This window comes from Scomber japonicus, unplaced genomic scaffold (assembly GCF_027409825.1).
Source record: "Scomber japonicus isolate fScoJap1 unplaced genomic scaffold, fScoJap1.pri scaffold_656, whole genome shotgun sequence".
Taxonomy (NCBI): domain Eukaryota; kingdom Metazoa; phylum Chordata; class Actinopteri; order Scombriformes; family Scombridae; genus Scomber; species Scomber japonicus.
In genome coordinates, this window is record NW_026518706.1 from 1,771 (window position 1) to 17,500 (window position 15,730).

The 15,730-nt window shown below is 40.2% G+C and overlaps 1 protein-coding gene across 1 annotated transcript in view; it reads right to left on the reverse strand.

Annotated features, from left to right (window-relative positions):
* Nucleotides 1-5,835: 5,835 nt before the first annotated feature.
* Nucleotides 5,836-15,730, reverse strand: part of LOC128354824 (homeobox protein Meis1-like) — a gene marked incomplete at both ends in the record, with an annotated part of 10,261 nt that continues 366 nt past the window's right edge. The window contains 4 exons of the mRNA XM_053314974.1: nucleotides 5,836-5,947; nucleotides 12,344-12,487; nucleotides 13,725-13,775; nucleotides 13,879-13,929. Of these exons, the coding sequence (XP_053170949.1) occupies nucleotides 5,836-5,947; nucleotides 12,344-12,487; nucleotides 13,725-13,775; nucleotides 13,879-13,929 (358 nt within the window). The remainder of the gene's footprint in view (nucleotides 5,948-12,343; nucleotides 12,488-13,724; nucleotides 13,776-13,878; nucleotides 13,930-15,730) is intronic.

A 15,730-nucleotide genomic window follows, 5' to 3' on the forward strand; every position in this document is an offset into this window, starting at 1 on the left:
GAAACATGAGTCAAGGTTTAGTCACATTATTGACTATTGATGCTTTCTAAACACATCTGAGGTTCAATGTTTGGTTTAGACACTTTTTATGAGGAGAATATGAACAGTATGTAAAGGGTTAATGTGTGTGTTTTTATGCATTGTGTAGATTACATTTTGTGTCTATTGCAGATCAGTCAGTGATGAATGGAAACAAAGGATGATGAACGAGAATCTGACTTTTTTGAGTTTTTCTGGTCATCAGCTGTTCGTCTGCTGCAGCTTCAAAACGAAGCTTTGACTCGCTTTATGTTCCTCTCTTCTCTCCGTCACCTAAAACCTTCCTCCTCCTCCTCTCCTTCAGTCTGCAGGTTGTTGTGAAGCCGAGTTGTCACAAACCATTAGCAGGTCGGGTTTGGACCTCTTGTTCCTCGGGGAGCTGAGGAGGGAGCGAGTGGAGAGGAGGGGGGAGCGTTGGGTGGGGGGGGGGGGGGGGGTGTAAATCAGCCTCGGGGAACTGGCGGTTCAGCCTAATGAGGCTGAGAGCTTGTTTATGGAGTTACGCATCATTTTTATGATTATTTCCACCTTTTCGGGCCGCGGCGCTCGGCAGAATCCTGCCTGTGTTGAGGCGGAGCGAGGTGAGCGGGACGCTGGGCCTAACCTCGGCCCGCCGCTGTTAAAAACACCGAGGAGAAAATGAGCCTCATTAAACAGGCAGAGAGAGGGCAGTAAAAAAAGCAGCTTTTAGTGGGTTTTTTTTTTTTTTTGGTTGAAATGCTGCATTATGTGCCACAATCCAGAAGCGGCAGGGGGACGGAGGGGACGGAGGGGAAGGGGAGGGGGAAGGGGGGGGTTACAGATCAGAGCAGGCTGCAGGTCAACAGGCTGAAAACCTGCAGGGAAAGTCTACGAGTGGAGTCATGTGTTTGTTAGGAGCCTTTAATGGGCAGAACAGTGCAGAGAGGCCTCGCAAAAAAAACAAAAAAACCCAAAAAAAACCCCAAAAAACAAACAAAAGTGAAACGTGCTAATGTTAGCGAGCTGCGTGAGGAATATCGTCTCAGCACGTTTCCCTTTCTTATAATAACTTTGCTCCAACGAGTCGTCCAAGTTAAACAGCCGAATATGTTTTCGGTCCTTGAACGCCTCGTCGGTTATCAGCAGGATGACGTCATCACTGCTGCTGCTGCTGCTAGCTTTGCTTTGAGTCTGTGTTTGCTCAGCTGTCAATCAAACGCAGACACCGACACATTGCTGATTCCTTCGTCTACATTTGGTGCTCATGTTGTCATATTTATTCATTTTATTAAAGGTTTGATGGTCTGCAGCAGCAACAATGGAAATGAATGAAGGGCTTTATATTTATATTTATATCTCTGACATATATGAAATAACCTGAAAATCACTTCTTCCTGCTTTTAATCCAGTCTTCTTGTTTTATTCATCTTTATAATATACCAAATATGTCATGAAATCAGTATTATTACATCATGTCTCTTCCTGTAGAACTGTTTCTAATGTGTTTTCAGAGGTATTTATATCAACTGTGACTTTTTGGTGAGTATTGGACCACACTGGACATATTAAACCACATCTCACTGTTTGTGGCTCTCAGTGCTAACAGAGCAACATGGAGAGAGATTAGAAGAGATGAAGAGTTTTATATCAGCGGGCCAGAACATCGTGGTTGAGCTCTGATTCATTTAAAACAAAAAGATTTTCACTTTGGATCAACCCAAAAAAAACTCCTCACAGATTCTGTTTGGGTCTACTAATGTTTTAACCCTCGTGTTGTCCTCGAGTCAAGGAAGGAAGGAAGGAAGAAGGAGGAAGGAGAGGAGGGAGGGAGGAAGGGAGGAAAGGAAAGGAAAGGAAAGGAAAGAAGGAAGGAGGGAGGGAGGAAAGGAAAGAAGGAAGGAAGGAAGGTATGAAAGAAGGACAGAGGAAAGAAAGAGAGAAGGAGAGAGGGAGGACAGGAGAAAGGAGGGAAGGAAAGAAGGAGGGAAGAAAGGGGGTGGAGGAAGTACAGACTGAAGGAAGGAAGGAAGGAAGGGAGGAAAGAAGAATAAGACGGGGTCAATTTGACCCGGGAGGACGACACAAGGGTTAAATATGTTGTTTAAAGTTTTAAAGTTAAGTTAAATTTAGACACAAAAAAGATTTATTGAGGTTCAGGGAAACACTGTCTGCTCTCGTCTCAGTCTCGTCTTGCTCAGCTGTCAATCAAACACAGACACTAAAGAAGCTAAAGAAGCTCTTCCGATATTTAAGAAACTGACAATAATATATCTAAAAATCACTTTGCTTCTTCAACACAGTTATTTCAGTTCGACAAACAGCAGACGAAAAAGTTACCATCCAAAAAGTTACTCAATTTTTCTCCATTCTTTTAGTTCAACTTGGATATTTTGAAGAGTTCCTGCAACTTATATTACTTATTTTTTTTTGCTTATTTGTTTCCTTTAAAGCGACCAGACCACGCGGTATTTCGGTGATCGCGCGAGATTTTGACGATGTTTACAGCGTTAGCAGTTAGCAGCAGAGTAAAAGCCATCAGGTAAGTGTTATTTTAATAAACTCCTGGTGTACTTACAAACTTTCCAATGCATCGACTTATGAGTGAAGACCTTATTTGTACTACTGTAGAAGTTTGATAACAATCCAGGCATTATTAGTGGGGTCATTTACCAGATACACTGGTGGTCCCGTTAGCGCCTGGCGGTCACGTTAGCAACTGGTGGTCACGTTAGCGCCTGGTGGTCACGTAGCGTCTGATGGTCCCGTTAGCGCCTGGCGGTCACGTTAGCGCCTGGCGGTCCCGTTAGCGCTTGGCGGTCACGTTAGCGCCTGGCGGTCACGTTAGCGCCTGGCGGTCCCGTTAGCGCCTGGTGGTCCCGTTAGCGCCTGTACTAAGCTAACTCCACTATTTTATATTAGATAGACCTCATGGTGCATATGATGCTAGGTCAAAATTACACCGAACCATCACTTACATAAGAACAATCTGCTTTAAATCATTTATGTCTGATGAAGTTTCTCCATTAAAAAGTTCAATTATCATATTTTTTTCAATCCAGGCATTATTAGTGGGGTCATTTACCAGATACACTGGTGGTGCCGTTAGCACCTGGTGGTCCCGTTAGCACCTGGTGGTCACGTTAGCACCTGGTAGTCCCGTTAGCGCCTGGTGGTCCCGTTAGCGCCTGGCGGTCCCGTTAGCGCCTGGCGGTCCCGTTAGCAACTGGTGGTCACGTTAGCAACTGATGGTCACGTTAGCGCCTGTATTAAGCTAACTCCACTGTTTTATATTAGACCTCATGGTGTAAATGACGCTAGGTCGAAGTTACACCGAACCATCGCTTACATAAGAACTATCTGCTTTAAATCATTTATGTCTGATGAAGTTTCTCCATTAAAAAGTTCAATTATCATATTATTTTTCTTTGTGTATAAATCCAAATAAAGAAGTTTCCACATCATATTTGTCTAAGTTGAATACTGAACCATGATTGGCTCCAGACTAGTTGTGATGTTGTAAATCCTGTTTGTAGTTTTAGGAGTTAAACTGAGATTTAAGGTGAAACTTAGAGAAACCTCCTTTAGTAGAATGAATAGAAGAAAAACAAGATTATGACTACATTTTTGTACTGTTTCTGTTCTGTATGAATAATAATAATAATGATGATAATAATAATGATAATGATAATAATAATAATAATAATAATAATAATAATCATCAGCAGTAGATCCTGTAAAGCTGCTGTCCATTCACAAAGTTAACTTCTCTCCTTTGCTCCTGAGCACCAGAACTACTACTGAACTACTTTGGGAGTGTTTTTTAATTTAATTTCTGGAGTTTCCATTCAAAACAAATTAAAAGAACAAATTGTGCATGAAAATATGAAAATATGAAAATATGAAAATATGTGGATGGAATAATATTCACTGTGTGTTTGTTTAACTGTATGTTCTGTTACTTACTGTACATCTGTTTAAAATATGAATGTATAAGTGTGTATACTGTATATGAACTCTGTTAATGTGTGTGTGTGTGTGTGTGTGTGTGTGTGTGTGTGTGTGTGTGTGTGTGTGTGTTCTGGTACATAAAGCGCTCTTTCTTCCAGCTCGGCTCAGCGTTCAGCTCTGTCTGTCAGCCTTCATCACTCTCTCGCTCTCTCTTTTCCTCTCCTTCCTCTTCTACCGTTTCCTTTTTTTTAATTTCTTTATTTTACTAAACTCACATAAAGTCCAAAGAAAAAAATGAAATAAAACGTAAAAAAGAAGTATTTCTGTGAACCAACGTCTCCTGATTAGTGTTGTAAAAAATTGTAAATTATAATTGTAAAGATGTTGGAGAATGTCCACCATCACATACACACACACACACACACACACACACATCATGCTCACTTCTGGGGACATCACACACACTTACATTCATTTCCTGGAGGCTTACCCCAACCCTAACCTTAACCACTGACCCAAAAACCAGCTTTTTCCTAATGGGGGACGCAACTTTGTGCCCAATTAACTGGTCTAACGTCTGAAATTTGTCCCCACAAGTAGCTTATGACAGACCACACATCTCACACACACACACACACACACACACACGAATTCATAAAACACACAAACTAGCAGCAGACGTAAGCGCGCAGACCGATCAGAACTCCTGTAGACTCACTCACAAAACAACTTGCAAATAAAGGGATGAGCGTAGAGGAAGGCTAAAACAACAGTCAATATTACTTATATTAAAATGACAAGGCTTCGTGGCAAATACGTAATTTGACTTTCCACCCATAGACTGTATAGAAGAAATGGACGTAACATCCGTGACGTCACCCATTGGTTTGTGGACTGCTGCTCGGAAGCCAATAGTTTCTAATCTAGGCAGCGCCATCTTGAAAATTTCAGGTGCATGCTGGGAAAAATAAAAACACGGATTCTACTTATATGGGCATGAGACGGGGCCATGGGCGGAGCGGGGAGGTTGCTATGGTTACGAGGGCTGGATCTCGAGGACATTGGTCAATCAACCTGTCAATCAGGACGTAGCCACGCCCCCTAATGCATACCCTGCTTTATCGTCACATATAAAATCAGGGAGGCCAAAATGTCCCAAATGAACATCATACTGCATTGAAGAAGGCTTTAAACTAGCGATTGAGACCATAAACACATTTTGAAAACGTTTACTGAGGTTAGAAATCAAGTGAGAAGTTGGTGAATTCTCCATTGACTTGTATAGAGACGGTCGCCCCCTGGTGGCCTTTTGATAGAATGCAGCTCTAAGTTACTTCCTGGTTGGCCTCATTTCAGAGGACCAGAACTCCCCGCCTCCGTGGCAAATACGCAATTTCACTTTCCACCTCATTCGACTCCGTAACCATAGCCTGCTGCACAATACTGTTACATTTACGGCTCGTTGCTATGACAACATCAAACAAAATCACAGGTTTCCCTCCATTTCCGTCAATAAGAACACTAGCTAACGTTGATGTGTGCGCTCGTTGTAGATAAGAACAATGCCGAAAAGGAAAAAAAACTAAGAGAAAGTCCCGCTACTTTCAGATGAGTTCGTGTTCATGGAAAAAGTTGGGACTGTTTGTTATGTTACGACAAAATTGCGTCGATGAAACAATGCAATATTAAACGCCACTTCGACACCAACCATGCAGGAGATGGTCGAAGCAAAGCCAAGAGCTTCCGAGAAAGGTTCAGGTCGGCCAACATGTATTAAAAACAGTTGAATAAAAGTAGCTGTGAGTTAAACATCCAAACTTTCCTTGTAACCGTCTCTATGAGGCTCTTCTGACTGCTGGTCTAAAGAAGAGCAGTGGCTTCGCTCACCTTGTTCGCTGCTGTTGTCTCCACTGTGAGACGTGTGTCCTCCGCTGGACAGGCCCGGCGTCCCGGACGACCGGATCGATGCCGCGTCGTCGTGATCTCTGCTCCACGAAATCTACAGAGCGGGGGAGAGGGGGGGCAAACAGAGGAACAGCCGATGAGACGCTGAACAGATCAATATCATCAAAAGTAAATCAAGTTCATAATGTTGATGATTTCCTCCTTTTGTGAAGAACAGGACACATATTGAAGATGGACCTCATCCAAAAACCTGGAGGGGTAATATCTAAGAGGAGAGCTGATGATGGAGGTGTTCCATGTTAGGAGGAAGCAGAAAGCTGAATTATAACCAAGAAACCTACAGATCTGAGACCAGAACACCAGGTTTCTGTTTTTAACCCTTAAATTTGCAGGAGTAGCAAATGAGATATATAAACACAGAATATATGCCTCTATTAAAAAGGTATAAAAATGGTCATAATGGTAAAAACTATTGAATGTTCTTGCTTTTCCTTGTCATTAATATCACACATACTAGTTTCTAAACTGATTTTTATCATTTCTATCTAATGGAGCTTTTCCACTATACTGTTCTAGCTCTACTCGACTCGACTCGACTCGACTCGACTGGAGAGAATATCACATGAATATATACAACGCCATGTCAATGAGAATATTATAAGCATTTATACACATTAAGCATCCTGTTAAAGGGGACTTCCTCTCTGCATCTCTGGTATATTAGAAGAAAAGTTGCTTAGTTACGCCTCAATCTGATAAATGAGTTTAATGTTGCTTTGCAGTGGAATTTCCCTTTAAGTGTAAAAGTCACATGCAGCACTTCCTCACATGTGTTGTGGTCATTTCTAGAGAAAACATCTCTGACCCAAGACTGATGAAGTTAAAGTCATGTTTCTGGTCTCAGGTCTGTTGGTTTCTTGGTTATAATTCAACTTCCTGCTTCCTGTCTCCATCATCACCTCTTCTCTTAGATATGACCCTCGCAGGTTTTTGGATGAGGCCACATTACAAACCATCTGTTCTGCTGTCAGTCTCAAAGTTTCTGCTATTACCTCGTCTGCTCATAAGAGACATTACTAACCAAACCTCACAACTCAAGGAAAAAAGACAAGACTCCTATTGTGACAGCTACTGTACGAATCCATGTTAATGCTAGCACACAATAGCTGAGCAACTGTAACAGCCTCAGGATTTGGTCCCTATCTAAATATCAGGTTGCTAGTTTCTAGTGACACATGTTGCTACAAGCCCACAAAGCTCGTCCACACAATAAAACACGATCCTCGAGGATGACGAAACGTTTCATTTATCACAATGAAACAGAAGCCGGTTGGTTGGTTGTAACTCGGCAAACGTATCAGGTGACATGACGAAGACCTCCAAAGATAAATGGAGACTCTTTGGAAATGGGTTCGAACTGCAGTCACATCCATAAACACTCTGTAAGGTCAACCAGCCAACAAGCTACTAGCTAACCCTCATAGCCAGCTGTTGCTATGCTAATGATTAGGTTTGACTGTGATACCACTAATTGCGACCACGAATGCCTTTTCACATTTTTACGAGTCTCATACTTCGTAGCATTTGTGGGTTTTGGTGTGAAACAGCAAACAGTCTACTGCAGTCTCAAAGGAATCCACACAAATAGATTTCAATTTAAAAAGAAGTGCTGAGTTGATGTAAAAATGATGATATACAGGTTGTCATTTAGAGGCACAGATACAGATTTATAGATACAAATCACTCCACATTTACTTCTGCAGCTTGGTATTTGTTTGTGAATACTAAAAGAGGCGGTTTTAATAGTTTAGTAGATCTATAAATAGCATTCACATCAACCTCCAAGTCTCAATTACAACTGGAGGGAAAAAGGTCCAATATATCTGAGCTGGGATTTAATCATTTGGAAGTTCCTGAAAACCAAACGAATGCTCTGACGCCTGGTCCGTCATTCAATGTAGTAAACCCTGATTCAATGGACATGATGTCATTTTGTCTTTCATACAACCAACTCAGTTATCAAACAACCTTCCTGTCGTCCTCCCGGGTCAAATTGACCCCGTCTGTTTTGACTATTCCTTCCTCCTTTCCTTCCTTCCTTCCATCTGTCCTTCCTCCCTCCCTCCTTCTCTCTCTTTCTTTCCTTCCTCTCTTCCTTTCCTCCATCCCCCTTTCTTCCTTCCTTCCTTTCCTCCATCTCTCTCTTTCTTTTTCTTTCTTTCTTTCCTCCCTTCCTTCTTTCCTCCTTCTCTCTTTCTTTCCTCTCCCTGCCTTCCTTCCATCCTTCTTTCCTCTGTCCTTCTTTCCTTCCTTCCTCCCTTCCTCTTTTCCTTCTACCTTCCTTCCATCCTTCTTTCCTCTGTCCTTCTTTCCTTCCTTCCTCCCTTCCTCTTTTCCTTCTACCTTCCTTCCATCCTTCTTTCCTCTGTCCTTCCTTCCTTTCCCCCTTCCTTCCTTCCCTCCTTCCTTTCCTCCCTCCTTTCCTTCCTTCTTCCCATCCTTCCTTGACTTGAGGACAACAGGACGGTTAACTATCCAACGTACAGCAAACACAGCATTACCTAAAGCATCATATCTTCTAGATATAATTAGATCTCTTAACCTTTACACACTCTTCATATTGGGTCATTTCACAGCATCCCCTCATAATTAGTCTATAGACATAATCATCATCAGTCTTTATTAAATTGGTGATTAATCCTAAATTTGGCTTTCAGAGAGCAGACAGTTTATTATTTCGTTTTTACACTTTTTGTTGATGGAGAAAAAACGTTTACAATCACATCATATATATATATATATATATATTGGTCCATTGCTAGTTAACACAGGAGAACATAATTATTCCAATTAATTATATTAAATAGGAATAAATGTGCACTTCAGGATAAGCCATCACATTTCTGGCTAAAAGAAAAAGGTTTTAAAGGGTTTTTTTTTTTCTCTCAAATGTAAAAAATGGGTCAAATTAGACCCTGAACAGTCTGTAAGGGTTAACACACACACTGAAAAGTATGGTGTAAATTATAGTTTAAAGTCACAACAGCACAACGTATGAGTGACAGGAGATCAGAGCATGAACGCTGAGTGCTGAGTAACAAAGACTGAAACTAAAAAAACAAGAAAGACCAGCAGGATTAGAGGCGTATCACCTGTCTAAAGGAGCCACTTGAAACGCAACCAGAGCTCTCGAGCTGTTGGTCATCAGACACTAACGCTGCTCCACTTCACACTTGTTGGTGTTTAAAGGGTTAAAAGGCCTGACAAGTGGCTGCTGAGAGCTGCGCTGCCAGGCACATTTAAAACCAGCTCAACCTGACTTTTCACCTCTTTTATTTCTGCTTCTCTGGGAAAAAAAGACAAATCTCAGTGAGTCCAAGAGAAAGAAGAAAACCAGTTCACACACAGATAAACCTGCAACAGCTCACACTCACATGTTTCCTGCAGCTGGATGATAAAATCTGCTCATATTGAGTATTGCCAGATAGATCGGACAAAAAGTAGAAACCCCCCCCCCTCCAAATCTCCATAAAGGGAGCCTGTTTTACATATATCAAACTTCTCCTCTCTGGTCTTCTCTCATTCACCACACTGACACAGGAAGAAAGGTTCAATACGTTTTTAATAATTAATAATAAACTGAAATTAAGTTCAGTTTTGATGAGAATCAGTTTTCAGTCATTGATGTCGTGTTCATCGATACATTTAAGTTTAATTACATTGAAAGTTAGTCTTTGATGATGTGTTAGGTTAAAATAGAAATCAAGTAATTAATTCAATTTATATAATATTGACCGATAACTTCCAAATCACATAAAGTGGACGCCCACTCTGAGTCTGGTTCTGAGGTTTCTTCCTGTTAAAAGGGAGTTTTTTCTCTCCACTGTTGCTCATGTCCACTGTCACCAAGTGCTGCTCATGTGTGAATGTTGGGTCTCTTTAAAGTTAAAACCTGAAGAGTTCGGTTTAGACCTGCTCTATGTGTAAAGAGCCTTGAGATGACTTTGTTGTGATTTGGCGCTATACAAATAAAGATTGATTGATTGATTGAAAGTAAAATGACAATAACTACTAAACTACAGTATGTTTTTCTTCTTCTACAGCATTAATATCAGCTCTGTGAATCACTTCTCCTGAATCTGTTTCCATACAACAAATCAAATCCATGCATGAAGCGATTAAGTGTCGTTCTATCAGAGGCAGAGCAGTCGGTCACACTGAGCCTGACTGCATCCTGATACTCAACACAACAACTTTTACATTCTGTTCAGTGTCAAATTTGACTCATTCATTACATTTAAGAGCGTTAAAAACACCATGCACACATTTATTTTAGCCAGACTTTTCCTAATGTGACCCCCAGTATACAAAAACAGAAATAAAATGCATATTTTTTTTAATTTTGTGCAGTTGATACACATTTTTATAGATGCAAATGTATAAATTTGACCAGTTTTTGTTTTTTAAAAAGTTTAAAAATCAGCATTAAACCTAAATAATGTATAAAATGTACTCCTGGATCATTAAACAGTGATTGTAAATGTTTTAATCAAACATTTATTAATAACTGATGGTGAATTTATGAATGTGACTTGGACCGATAACCTCCAAATCACATAAAGTACAAATGAAGATTGATTGATAAATTGAAAGTAACAAGAACATAACTACTAAACTACAGTATGTTTTTCTTCTTCTACAGCATTAATATCAGCTCAGTAAATCACTTCTCCTGAATCTGTTTCCATACAACAAATCAAATCCATGCATGAATTGATTAAGTGTCGTCCTATCAGAGGCAGAGCAGTCGGTCACACTGAGCCTGACTGCATCCTGATACTCAACACAACAAGTTTCAATACATTTTTTAATAATTAATAACAAACTGAAATTAAGAAAGTCAAAATTTGGGTCGTGCTGCAACTGAGCTTGCCCAACAAGTCACAGACTATCAGCACATCGTTGCCATGGAGACCAAAATACACACGGTGAAGGACTGGAGTCACACATCCATACCAGTGATAAAACTGATAATTCTAACTCGGGCATTTAATAATAATAATATTTTATGCAACATTTTTCTTTATTTTAAGATTAGACCAGGGTCCGCAGATAGTTGTCCCGTGGTTAAGTGTGTCGTTCTATCAGAGGCAGAGCAGTCGGTCACACTGAGCCTGACTGCATCCTGATACTCAACACAAGAAGCACAGACTCTGAACAACAACAACGATTCACATTCCTGCTAAAGTCTGCTTCTTATCTCAAGTCTACAAACATGACACACATCTTGTTCTGCAACATAGCTTCTTAACAACCAGGAACCAGAGTCAACCAACAATCAGGAGCTCAGATTAACTTTAAAACCAGTTTCTCTTGCAGAACCGATTCCTCCTGTTCATACTGACCATTGTTAGATCCTTCATAATGCTTACAGGAAGTGATGAAGGACTTCTAACTCTACATAAAGAACCACATTAAAGTGTAATCCCAACATTAAGAGTCTCTGTAAGGTTCCTGCTGTGGATGCTGGTGGATCACCTTCAGGTTCACTATGACTCAGTGATGGAGGACTACATCCACAGTCCTCCTTCTGAGGAAACATGGATTTAAAAGTTTAATCTGAAGCTAATATGAAGCTTCAGTCTGAATGAAAGGAAAGAAAGAAAGAAAGAAAAAGAAAAAGAAAAGAATGAAAGAAAGAAAAAAACTAGGAGGAGGAAAGAGAGAACAAGGAAGACAAAGAAAGAAAGAAATACAGACAGAGAGAAAGACAGAAAGAAAGAAAAAACAAGGAAGACGATAAGGAAAGAAAGAAAAAACTAGCAGGAGGAAAGAAAGAAAGAAAGAAAGAAAGAAAGAAAGAAAGAAAGAAAGAAAGAAAGAACAAGGAAGACGATAAGGAAAGAAAGAAAGAAAACTAGCAGGAGGAAAGAAAGAAAGAAAGAAAGAAAGAAAGAAAGAAAGAAAGAACGAACAAGGAAGACGATATGAAAGATAGAAAGAAAGAGAAAGACAGAAAGAAAGAAAAAACAAGGAAGACGATAAGGAAAGGTAGAAAGAAAGAGAGAGAAAGAAAGAAAGAAAGAAAGAAAGAAAGAACAAGGAAGACGATAAGGAAAGATAGAAAGAAAGAAAACTAGGAGGAGGAAAGAAAGAAAGAAAGAAAGAAAGAAAGAAAGAAAGAAAGAAAGACTTTTGCCCGTAAATGTGTCAGGGAGGGAAGGAAGGAAGGAAGGTCGGAAGGACGGAAGGAATGAAGGAAGGAAGGAAGGAAGGAAGGGAAACACTAAGAGGAGGTCTGATACTAAAAAGACTGTAAATGTGTCAGATATCACTTGATATGACTAACTCACACTGTTACCATAGTTACTATAGTAACTATAGTAACTATGGTAACTATAATAACTCAGACTGCTGAAGCTCAATAGAAGCTGATTACAGTCTTAAATCATCTAACTGGTGACACTGCAGGAGTGTATTTGAGGCTCACCTGGTCCATGTTCCCTGATGACCTGATGAAATCCTCGCTGTCTGATTTGTTCCCGTCTCTGTCGTCTATAACAAGATCGATCGGCATCTTCCCTTTCAGACAGCTGATGTACCGATGACAGAAGTTATCACACAGCTCATGAACCTGGACATTAAAACAAAGAAACACATCATTAAAAATCATTACTCAATTAATCAATTAGGTTAGAAATACTTAACCCTCCTGGACTGTTCCTTCCTTCCTTCCTTACTTCCTTCCTTCCCTCTTTCTTTGCTCCCTCCTCCTTCCATACTTTTTTTCTCATTTCTTTCCATCCTTCCTTCCTTGCTTTCTTCCTCCTTTCCTTCCTCCCTCCCTCCTTACTCCTTCCTTCCTTCTTAACCATGTCCTTCCTTCCTTCTTAATCATGTCCTTCCTCCCTTCCTTCCTTGCTCTGTCCCTCCGTCCCTCCATCCTCCTTTCCTCCCTCCCTCTTTCTTTAATTTTTCCTTGTTCATTTCCTTCCATCCTTCCTTGCTTGCTTGCTTCCTCCTTTCCTTCCTCCCTTCCTTCCTTTCTTCCTTCCTTAATCATGTCCTTCCTTCCTTCCTTGCTCCGTCCCTCCCTCCCTCCTTACTCCTTTTCTTCCTTCCTTCCTTGCTCCATCCCTCCCTCCTTACTCCTTTCCTTCCTTCCTTCCTTCCATGCTCCGTCCCTCCCTCCTTACTCCTTTCTTTCCTTCCTTCCTTCCTCCTTTCCTTCCTTCCTTCCTCTTTCTTTAATTTTTCCTTAATTCTTCCCCTTCTTCCCTCTTTCTTTGCTCTCCTCCTTCCTTACTTCTTTCCTCATTTCCTTCCTTGCTTCCCTACTCCTTTCCTTCCTTCCTTGCTCTGTCCCTCCCTCGCTCCTTACTCCTTTCTTTCTTTCCTTCCTTCCTTACTCCTTTCCTTCCTTCCTTCCTTCCTTCCTTCCTTCCTCCTTTCCTTCATTCCTTACTCTTTTTCTTCCTTCCTCCCTCTTTCTTTCATTTTTCCTTCATTCTTCCCTCTTTCTTTGCTCTCTCCTCCTTCCATACTTCTTTACTCATTTCCTTCCATCCTTCCTTCCTTCCTTAATCATGTCCTTCCTTCCTTCCTTGCTCCGTCCCTCCCTCCCTCCCTCCTTACTCCTTTCCTTCCTTCCTTCCTTCCTTGCTCCCTCCCTCCCTCCCTCCTTCTTTAGGAGCATAACTGATATGATGGGCATAAAACAGGATTAAAGTGGTTTTAGATCCAGATTAAGACTAGAATAGCAGCACAGTGGACGTCTTCCCCTTTAATCTGATTACATTAGATTAAAACAGCAGATGATGGTTAAATTAGTCTGATAAACAAAAACACTGATCCAATTTTAGTTTTCGGACCTTTTCCAGCTCCAGCAGGTGGAAACGTAACACTTGGATCGCCTGAATCATCTGTAAAAAAAAAATATAAAAGATAAAGAAATTAAATAAGTCTCATATATTCAACACTTTAAATTTAAAATCTGAGCAGTAGATATTTAGATGAATGACTCACCAGATTGTCGAGCTCTGGGTTTGATGAAAATAAAGGCTTCTCTGATCTGATCTGCACACAAAAACACAAATAAATGAATTAAAAGGTTATAAAACGAGACTATAAATGACCTGTTAATGCAAGAGACTGAGTGTTTTTACAAGCAGGACAAACTACATGAAAGTTTTATTTAGGATTAGATAAAAAAAAGTCGGCTTCAACGTGTTCGGACTTGTTGGAAATGTTTAAGCTTCACAGAGAAACGAGCGCTAATCGCTAACCGCTAACCCGAAGCCTTTTTCTGAAGCTCAGATGATTTATGAACCACGAACACATCAAGGAGTAAAAAAGCGGAGAGAGAGAGAGAGAGAGAGAGAGAGAGAGAGACTGGAGAGAGATGAATAAAATACACAAACACACAAACACACACTCTGACATACTCGACCAATGTGTCTGCTCACTGCTCACTTAGCCTGCTAACAGCTAACGGCTAACAGCTAACGGCTAACAGCTAACGGCTAACGGCTAACGTAAAGCTGGTGAATCGGCTGTTTGGGAGCAAAGAAACACAACAGCTGTCAAATTCGCAGCTCCAGGAGTAAAAAATCTCGTCTTTAATCCTCCTGTTGTCCTCCTGTATTAAATATTTATACCTATTATTAAAGCATAGACATATAAATAGACCTTTTTTTAACTTTTACATACTGTTCAGTGTCAGATTTGACTCATTTAATACATTTAAGAGCGTTAAAAACACCATTATACACATTTCTTTTAGTCCTAATGTGACCCACAGTTTACAAAAATGGAAATAAAATGCCTAATTTTTTAATTTTGTGCAGCTGATACATGTTTTTATAGACGCAAATGTACAAATTTGACCTAAAAAGTTTAGAAATCAGCATTAAAACATGTATTCATTCTATAAAATGTTCTTCTGGATCATAAAACAGTGATTGTAAATGTCTTAATAACTGATGGTGGATTTATGAATGTGACTTGGTGAAGAGATTAATTATGAGTCAAAATATGAACAGTAACATTATGATCAACAGGCTTCATTTAAATGAAACTTAACCTCATTTATCAGTTAACGCCTGTTGTCCTGACCCGAGTTAAATGTGAGAATATATCATTTGTAACTGAATATATTTGGTGTTTTGTCCAGTGATTCAGTTTTTTTTTTACCATTTTCTGACATTTTATAGAACAAATGACAAAGAAAATAATCATTAGTTTGAGATACTAGTGAGGTTATTAAACCTAGTAACACTTTTACTTTTACTTTACCAAGTACAAATGAGATATTTATGGACATTATGGTCAATAGGCCTCATTTAAATGAAACTATAGTTAGTGAATCAACATGAAACAAAAGATGATAGAAAACATCTGGATCTTTGGTAAAAAGTCAATAATTCAAATGACTTAAAACCAACAAAAATACATGATGCTGCTTTTAAACTAGTAGTTTTAACCCTCTTGTTGTCCTCAAGTCAAGGAAGGAAGGGAGGAAGAAGGAAGGAAGGGAGAAAAGGAAAGAAGAGAGGGAGGAAGGAAGGGAGGAAGGACAGAGGAAAGAAGGAAGGAAGGATAGTAGGAGGGAGGGAGGAAAGAAGGAGGGAGGGAGGGAGGGAGAAAGGAAAAGAGGAAGGAAGGAAAGAAGGACAGAGGAAAGAAGGAAGGAAGGTAGGAGGGAGGAAAGAAAGAGAGGAGGAGGGAGGGAGGGAGAAAGGAAAAGAGGAAGGAAGGAAAGAAGGACAGAGGAAAGAAGGAAGGAAGGTAGGAGGGAGGAAAGAAAGAGAGGAGGAGGGAGGGAGGGAGGAAAGAAGGAAAGAAGGAACAGTCAAAAGAGATGGGGTCAATTTGACCC